This window comes from Lepidochelys olivacea, assembly GCF_965140295.1.
Source record: "Lepidochelys olivacea isolate rLepOli2 genome assembly, chromosome: 14".
NCBI classification, from domain to species: domain Eukaryota; kingdom Metazoa; phylum Chordata; order Testudines; family Cheloniidae; genus Lepidochelys; species Lepidochelys olivacea.
Genome location: NC_140424.1, coordinates 18929617 through 18938976, shown reverse-complemented (window position 1 = coordinate 18938976; position 9360 = coordinate 18929617). Strand labels below are relative to the sequence as shown.

At 48.8% G+C, this 9360-nt stretch overlaps 1 protein-coding gene across 2 annotated transcripts; it reads right to left on the bottom strand.

Moving 5' to 3' along the window:
- Positions 1–1299: 1299 nt before the first annotated feature.
- UTS2R (urotensin 2 receptor) lies at positions 1300–4737 on the bottom strand. 2 transcript variants are annotated; one of them, XM_084648328.1, is made up of 2 exons: positions 4720–4737; positions 1300–2863 (listed from the first exon to the last, which is right to left on the bottom strand). In XM_084648328.1, exon 2 carries the CDS (start codon positions 2692–2694, stop codon positions 1549–1551), a length of 1146 nt encoding a protein of 381 aa, XP_084504454.1. In that variant the 5' UTR covers positions 2695–2863; positions 4720–4737; the 3' UTR covers positions 1300–1548. The 2 variants fall into 2 exon arrangements, with proteins under 2 accessions (XP_084504454.1, XP_084504455.1); XM_084648329.1 differs by having other exon boundaries at positions 1300–2858.
- Between the last annotated feature and the right edge of the window lie 4623 nt (positions 4738–9360).

The window sequence follows — 9360 nt, the reverse complement described above, 5'->3', positions numbered from 1 at the left end:
CAGTTTTCAGAGTAGCAGCCGTGTTAGTCTATATCCGCAAAAAGAAAAGGAGGACTTGTGGCGCCTTAGAGACTAACAAATTTATTTGAGCATAAGCTTTTGTGAGTTACGGCTCACTGCATCAGTGTGACTAGTGGCTAGAGCAGGGGACAGGGACTCAGAAGATGTGGGTACATTCCTGTTTCGGCACCTGACTTGTTGTGTGACGGCAAGTCAATGAAACGCTGTGCCTCAGCTTCCTTGTGCATAACACGGAGACGAGAATGTTTCCCCTCCTTGGTAACGTGCTTTGAGACCTCAGCTGGGGGGTTGCTAGATCATGCAGAGAATTCTTTTTAAAAATGCACAGGATGTGTTATAGATACAGCTTCCCTTATCCCCAATCACAGTGAAAATGCTCTGTACAGGAACAGAAGGTTACCAGCTACTTCGGATAAGTGAGTGCAGTTCATCCACCAGGGGAATGTTCCTCGCTCACATCATCTCAGAGTTTGGCCCCATGCCTTAATTTGCTTCTAATTCTGTCCTTTGGCTGCAATTCCTTTTGCATGGCATAGCGTTATCACAGGGAATGGGAGCCAGGGGTCAAAGCAATAGGAGGACTCCTGTGTTGGTTCTGTGAGCATCTAAGGGGAGCTGGTCTTAGGCGCCACTGGAGAAAGCTCAAAATATCACTCTCCGAGATGAGTGCTTGGTTTGAGGGGTGTTACTAAACGTTGACGATGCCTGTCTGTCCTGTTGCTAATGGGATCAGCTGCCATTGATTCTCACTTGTGTATGGAGGGAGAATTCCTGGGGGAGGGGAAGGAAAGGTCACCCAGGAGCGTGAGTGAAAAGTTTTCCATTTCCTCCAGCACAGGACGAATCTGAGGATCCTCATTTGTGTGTTTTCTGACCAAGGCCGGGGTAATACCCATGCTTGGGGCCTGATTCTCTTCCCATGTACACCAGTAGGTTGCTACTACCAGTAACCATTACAGTAACTAGAATGAGGGAGAATCAGGCACAGTGGATTATTACCACTGTAAAACCAGGGTGAGTTAGTCCAGAACCAGCCACGCTTCTCTCAAACCTCCCGGTAACCTCCCTACAAAATTCAAACTGGATTAACACATACGTCAGAAACACAAGCTGCTTTTTCTTTAATTGTGCTGCTTTCACTTCTTATACAACCAGCCACGACTAGTCTAGCATTACTGTTTAAAAACAAACAACAAATAAAACCATCTAAGCCAATATTTCAATAACTTAATTTTAAAATGTGGGACAGCTGTAATCATAAAAAAAAAGTGTCAATATTACAGGCTCTCATTACAGATGGGAGAGAAATACACCATAAAAAAATGAAAAAAGCAAAAGGCTTTGGGTGAGCAGCAAAATCCATGGCACTGGAAACAAATGAGTGCAGATTGCTATGGCACAATCTCTGGACTCAGCGTTAACACATTATGAATCTGCTGAGACTTTGCCTTTACAATGTTGCACTTTCAAGCAATGCAACACTGAAGTCAATATTGATTTTTTTTTTCTTGGAGATGTATTTTACTTTCAAGCACTGTTTCCCACGGGAACATGAGTGAGCACATAGGTCTCTGTGCAATGCTGACTGCTCGTGGAAAGGGATCTCCCAGAAATCCTCTGAAATCGATTCCTCCTCTGGAAGTACCCGCTGCTGCTATGGAAAGAGCGTTGTCTGTTCCTCAAGTATTCCTTGTAGTTTTTGGTCAGCAGGGTGTAGAGGAAAGGGTTGATGCAGCTGTTGCTGTAGGTCAGGCAGGTTGTCAGATAGTTAATGTTCCTCATGGCCTTGGGGGACAACGGAAAGGATTCGTAATATTGGAAGAGAAGCTGCCAGATCCAGAAGGGCAAGAAGCAAGCCCAGAAGACCAGCACTATCGTGAAAATTAGATACAGCACTTTTTGGTTAGGCAACCGCTTGGTCTGTTTGAAAGAGGCTGTTTGGGACACCCAGTAGGTCCTGGCTAGTCTAATGTAAAGGTATCCAATGATCACCCCTGGGCCCACAATGCTGGTACAGAAGAGGATGGTCAGATAGATTTTGTAGGACAGCTTGCTCCAGGTGGGCATGCAGATGCTTTTGCTGTCTCTTTGCACCAGCTGGATCATGATGAGCATGGGGAGCGTGAGCAGCAGAGACACCACCCAGATGACGACGGCAATGGCTTTCCGGTAGCTTTTGGACCTCTTCACCGTGTCCAGGGGCTTCAGCACTGCGAAGTAGCGCTCTGTACTCATGACCGTCAGGGTGAAGATGCTGGCGTGCATGGTGAGGAAATCCAGACTGAACAAGATGCGGCAGCCCACATCTCCAAAGTACCATTCCTGGATGAAGTATGTTCCAACGATGAAAGGGATGGTGAACAGGTAGAGCAGATCTGCCAAGGCAAGGTTAATGATGTAAATGTACATAGAGGCAGAGTATCTCAGGTAATGGCACATCACCACCAGGGTGTAGACATTGCCCGTCACACCGATCACACACATAATGGAGAGGATAGTCCCGATGGTGCAAGTGGCTATCATGTCCTCCATTGAACTGGCGGCTGGAGCACTGTCCTGGGTGGCATTGTAGGAAAGGTTGGGGCTGATTTTGAATGGGCTCCCTTCACTTGCCTCCGTGGCCATCAGGGTGGTTGCTGAAAACCTGTTCTCTAGCTCTTCATTTACAGACATCCTCTTGAACAGCTAACTCAGCTGCTCTTCTCATAGCTTGGGTGTTCCCAGGTCAGTTCTTTCAAGCTGGGGGAGTTGAACAGGTACGAGGAGCAGGATCATTTCTTAGCAGGTTTTCATCGGATGGAGAAAGGACTCCCTGACAATGGGATGGATCCCAGTTTCTACACTAGGCAAAATGTATCAGAAAAACAGTGAGTTAGATGTTTGGCAAAGCAGCAGAGAATATTATGCGGTAGCCACCCCTCTCTGAGGCACATTTTTGCACCGCTTGTGCAGGCTGCAGATGTTCTGCAGTGTGCAAAGATACACGTGATTTTTTTGCAAGATCAGGCTGTGGAGGACCCTACCCCTCACTATAGGGCCATTTTCCAGGTTGCTAGTCAGAGGGAAGCATAGGAGGACATGCAGATCACGAAAGGGTTTTTACCACTACCACAAGACTAGACAGGCTTCAGTTTGATGTTGAAAAAGAAAGGCTTTCTGAGGTTTAACAGCCATCACCATTATGAAACCAGTCTGCTCTGGCAATTTCTAAACTTCTTAATATGAAGGAGGCTAAGACATCGTGAAGAGGGATAACGAGCATTCAATTAACATCCTGCATCCAAATCTCTCTGTATTTTGTGTGTGTGTGTGTGATACACACAGACTGAGTTCTACCCAGCAGCCTTACACAGAGAGGTCATGCTCTTCACAGAACAACTTTTCTCTGAGGTTCTTACTATAACACAGATTGCAATTTGCACATGGTAGTTAACTGAAAAAAAAATCAGAACTTATACTCTACTTGCATATAAAGCCATGTTATTGGTGAATTCACTAAAAGTGAGTTCTACTGTGAGTGTATATGCAATTGTTATGTATTTTGACTCAGTGAGAATAAATCTGCATACTCTCTTTCTCTCTCTTTGTATGTAGACACACTTTCTACAGTGCCTGAATTTCCAAACCCTTTGGACCTGGTGCTCTCCATGAAGACCTCCACATGCACTCTGTGTTTGCATTATATATTTTTACTCACTTAAGCCCAGGCTGCCCCTTCCCCTGCAAAAACCCACAGGAGAAGGCTCTGGAGTACCTAATCCATGCCAGGCTGCCCCCAGCTGAGATTTCCCTCCACATTGTCCCCTCAGGCCTGATCATGAGAGAGGCAATGGGGTCAACCCCCAACCGGGGCAGATCCCTGAGAGGGTCAGTGCTTCCACAGCAGCTCTGGTTCTTGCCTTTCCTCCCATTAGCTCCCTGGCAATGGACCCACAGTGCCAGGGGCCCTTCCCTGGCTATGGCTGCAGGCAGGGTGGGAACAACACGACAGCTGCCATAGAGCCCGAGGGTGGAGGATATGCACCCGCACCCCATGGCTTGCCCACTCCTCCACCTGGCCCACCCAGACACCACTGCTCCCCCAGGGTATGGCAGTGCCCATGAGGCTTGTGCAGAGGGTCCATATACAGGGGCAGTCTGGTGCCTAGAGACCCCCACCCCCTCCCCCGGCACAGCCCTTGGGGCAGGGGTACAGGGCACTAGACATTCCAACAAACCCATTAGCCGTCCCCAGCCTCTGCAGGGGCAAACACCCCCCTGGGGGGGGGGGGAGGCGGAATCAGAGCCCAGCGGGGCCCGTTCTCCACCCAGCCTGGCCAGGTCTGCTGTGGTCCAGTCAAACCAGCCCGTCAGATGCTCCAGAGCCCAGCAGAACTGCACAGCCCCTGCCAGCCCCCCTCCCCTCCCTTAACCCTCCCTTCGCTCCGCTGCCGGGCCGTCCGGGAGAGCGAGCCGCACGACAGAGACAGCGCCGCCCCCCGGGTCCCCAGCGCGCCCCATTGGAGCGCAACGCCAGCTCCAGCGAGCCGCCCCGGCGGGCTTGGCTCCGCTGGGGGAAGCCCGGAGTGCTCCCCGCTCGGGTGGAGCGGCTCCGCTTCACGCCCTGGCTGGAGCTCGAGCTGAAGGCGGAGTCGCCCTGTCTTCACTGCGCTTGGAACCCGAGTTAGGAGCGCACCTGCTCGGGCAGCCCAGACCTACCTGGAGCGGCGGGGCGGGGCGGGGCGGTGGGGTCTGTTCCAAGGGCCCGGCGCTCGGATCCCTGCAGCCCCACTTGTTTTCCTTCTCGGCGCCTGAAGAGGAGCGCAGCGCTTGGATCAAAGGGCAGGTTTGCGGGGAGAGCCCGGCACCTCCAGTCCTCCGCTCCGCCGGCTCCAAGCGCCGTGTTCGCTCAGCCCCTGACAATGCTACTTCCAAGGCTTCACCTGATCACACAGAGCCCCCAGGCTGGGCGGCTCCCCAGGCTGGGAGTCGCAAAATTCAGCAACCTGGGGAAATCATGAGCGTTTTAAAGCAGGTAGTAGTAGTAGCTGGCATCACCCCACCCCCCATGCACCTACCCTACACACAGGCACCCCCATACACCCCCATATACCCATCCCCATTCACCCCCATACACCCCTGTACACCCCCCCACTCATACACCTCTATACACCCCCATACACACACACACACACACACAAACACACACTCATACACCCCCCATACACACACACCCCCTACCTCCCCATACACACCCCTATTTGCCCCCATACACACACACACACACTGGTTCCCTCCAAGCAGCAGTTCAGAGCATCTCTCAGCAGTCACAGGCTTCCCAGCTGGTCCAGCCTGTTCCCCCAGCACTGCTTCGGTAGCCCCGGCACGTTCCATTTATCTACAAGAGGAACGAAGCTTCATGCTCAAACCTGGCTTTTAAATCCAGCTGCTGAAGTTTCTTAGGGAAAAAATAAAATGGTTTGTTTGTTTTTAAAAAAGGGGATCTGGGAGCCAGAACTTTCCAAAAGCAAGGACAAGCCTGGGCAGACGGCGAGAGACCTCTGTGCTCAGAAGCTACCTCGCCACGTGTGTTTGAAATTTGTGCCCCCTTTGCCTGCTATTTATGTTGCTCCATGACGTTCGGCATCGGGTAGCTCTGACTGCAGCTAGCTGAGATCTTGTTTAAAGCAGTGGCATTTTGGTACTTGAGACTGGTTTGGCTGTCTCCCCACCTGACTGGCCAGCTGTGAGACTTAACCCCCAGCACTAGTTATATTCAAAACCTCTAAGCCCCTATTTAGCCTGCCCAAACTGATGCAGATCTCCAAGCATTGGCTGAGAAAGGGCTAAATTCCCATAGGGAGGTTTGCCTGGCCCAGGAAACTGTGTGCTCCTCGATGCTGATATCAGCTGCAAAGAGGAGTCTGAGTTTATCCACTGGAGAATTTATTGCCAGACGATCCTGCATCTGTCGGGGTATCACGCACAATACCTTCTTTTTTAGCCCCACAATAGCAAACAGTTGTCCAAGCAGCATAGGTTAAACTGATTCCCTTTCATCAGTATTACAGAAGGGAAATAAAAACAGAGAGCAGCTGGAAAACACCATTCCGAAAGGGGCTGGGATTGAGAAATCACAAGGCTAAAGGGTCAGCAGGAATTTTTTTAGCAGCTGAATATTGGGAGGGTGGTTTGCAAATCCTGGGCCTAAACCCTATGTCATTTACCCTGGCATTACGACCCGGAGCTCCATTGACTTCAATGAAGTTGTTCCTGATTTACACCAGCATGAGTGAAAGGAGACGTGGGCCCCTTGGCTTTGGCGATTATTTATATCATTGCCTGGGGAGACGCCAATCAGGCCCATAGTTTACTTTGCTGGGTTGCATTCCAATGGCAGCAGCAGGTAGATCAGTGGCTCTCAGACTACTGTACCCCTTTCAGGAGTCTGATTTGTGTACCCCCAGTTTCAGCTCACTTAAAAAGGACTTGCTTACAAAATCAGACATAAACATACAAATGTGTCCCAGCACACTTTTAATGAAAAATTGCTGACTTTCTCATTTTACCATATCATTATAAAATAAATAAATTGCAATATAAATATTGTGCAGTACTTACATTTCAGTGTATAGTATTTAGAGTGGTATAAACAAGCCATTGCCTGTATGGAATTTTAGTTAGTACTGACTTGGCTGGTGCTTTTTATGTAGCCCGTTGTAAAACTAGGCAAATATCTAGAAGAGTTGATGGACCCCCTGGAAGACCTCTGTGTACCCTGAGGGGTACGCAGACCTCTGGTTGAGAACTTCTGAGGTAGATGATACCTCCAAGCACAGATCACTCTGCTGTCTTTTATCTGAGCTGCCAGCACATGGCAGTGCTGTGGTCCATCCAGCCCATTCCAAATTTCCATGTCTTGTGCGTTTATGCTCCCTCTTATCTCTCCATTACTAGTCAAGAGTCAGTGGCCTGATTTAATTCCTTCTTTAGAATCATTTCTTCTTCATTCTCCATTTTTAATATTCCTGCCTGCTGGGATTTGCCAAGGTGTCTTCACTGCAGTGCTAACTCATGCTGTCTCCAGGTGAATTAACGCCTCTCCAGTTAGCCTGGTTCCAGGGAGAATGGCCAAGCCATGCAATAACACTCCCACTGCACAGAGCTGGCTTGTTGGCAGCTGATGAACTGTGCTAACTTGAGCCTTTTACCCTCTGTGGGCCAGCCACCTCCAGTTGAAAGGGGAGTCAGGTGCCCAGCCTACCTATGACAGGTTCAGCTGAATGGTAAGGGTCACCCCAGCTCCACATGGGGTGGTTAACTGCCTAAGTAGCTGGAAGGCAATTCATTAAGGAGAACTTGGTCCTAATAAAAGATTTGGGAGAGGTCAGTTGAAGAAAGCCCCTGAGGAGAAAGGAAGCTCCCAAGGAGGGGATCTCCTAGGGAGTCTGACCTAGGCAAAAGCTGTCCAGGCAGGGTTGCCAGGGAGAGACCCTGAGCAAGCAGGGAAAAGACTGCAGAGCTCTCCACAGAGAAGTATGAGGCCTTGCAGTGAAAGAAGCTGCTGCTGGCTTGTTTTGGGACTCATAAGTTTTATCTGGGCTCGGAAATAAGAACCTTTTAAACCAGTGTATAAGTGCTCCTTTCAGACGGCTTTAGTAAAGGAAGAAACTCTGCTGGGTTTCTCCTTGACCAGGCTGCTCAAGAGACTTAGTTGTTTCTTCATTGAAGGGGAAACTGAGGCAGGCCACAGCAGAGCTCAGGAGGTGACAGAGCTCCTGCTACGCCACTACACTTATCTTAAAGGTTACATGTATGTGGATGGGACTCAAGTTAGGAGCAAGGCAACACTAGAGCGATAATTCAAGTTAACTCTGCAGCAAAGCCAAGCTCAAAGTCAACATCATTATTAGAGATGGGCCCAGCATCAAAACCCCCCCATCCAAACACCCTGAAGTTTAGGGCTCATTGATCCAGATCTGAATTTTGCATCTAGGTCCCATCTCTTATTAAGATTGAAAACAGCTGATTTTGTTTACCAAACTGCCCTTCTCCTTCCACTGGCGAAAGAACAGACAGTCAATCTCAAAACCATTGCTGGTTTCCCCCCACACGCACATCTCACAGGTAAGTCTGCTGCTATTCTGGATCTGGTTTGTTGTTCTCAATTGCAGTTCAGCTGCTGTGACTAATGTTGAGCATTTTGGCAGACTGTAAATATATCATCATCTTCCCTTCCTTCTTGTTAATGTCCTTTCCTCAGTTGTCAACTGCCCTGTTATTTCCTGCTGATCACTAGCAAAAACGGCTTTAAAAGAATTATAACTGGAAAGATTTTGGCAGCATCCTGCGGGTTATTATTTGGTAGGAAGAATTTTCTGCCAATCCATGTGCTTGGGCCTCTTGTAAGCGTAAACGTAAAGCAAGAGTAACCCCACTAATTCAATGAAACAGGGTTTTGTACCAATGTAATGTGTGAGTGAGAGGAGAACCAGTCCCTTTCACACTAACGCAATAATTAAAAATTTGCCTTCAGTGAAAAGGTTATTAATAAATAAACAATATTAAAAACATCTTTTGAAATGTAAATTGGAACTGGGTGGCTCAGGGGACTGGGTGGCTGGGCTGCGCTGGCTAAATCCTTCATCACTAGGTTGGTGATTCTAATCTAGCCTGTCTCAAAGGTATCATTTATTGGTGGCTTGCGTGACATGAACACGATGATCTCAGTATAGTTTCCAACAGATAGGTGTCTCTACTCCAGAAATGAGAGGGCTTCCTCAGGAGAGAGGTCAAGGTTCAGACGGGGCTTGAACTGTCTCCTCGGGCCCAGAGGTGGAGGTTTCATTGACTGTGTACAGCTACCTGCACTGATCCTGTTCTGTGTAAACAGAAGGCTTCTATCGTAGCAGCACTGAAAGGGCATGGATTATTTTTTTTAGAATAGTGTGGGCCATTCTCCAGATGGAAACACTTTGACTCGCAAACTCAGAGCCCTTTCCCTTGTGACCGTAAACGAAAGGGCCGTCTCCACTGAGACATTGCTCTGGTCAGTGAATGTTTCGCAGAGTCCTTTGTAATCCTGCTCTCTCCATAGTTATGAAAGCAGTTGATGGTTGGCTTTCCACTCATGGCCTGTTACCCTGTGCAGCACCTAAAGCAGCTTTAAAAACAAATGCATTTGTCATGTAATTCCATTGTCTGTGCACATGGCACTTCCATTAGAGTTAACCGGGGCCACACATACTCATCAGACAAAAGCATCTTGTGGCAGCCATTGCCGAGAAGCCTTGAGAGAGGTTTGGCAAGAGATGTGGCGTGAGTGTCAAGCTCAGGTTTCTATTCCTGGTTGTATGCTGA

Bases quoted from the DNA above. Each gene is read 5' to 3' on its own strand.
- UTS2R (XM_084648328.1), bottom strand. From the start codon at position 2,694: ATGTCTGTAAATGAAGAGCTAGAGAACAGGTTTTCAGCAACCACCCTG.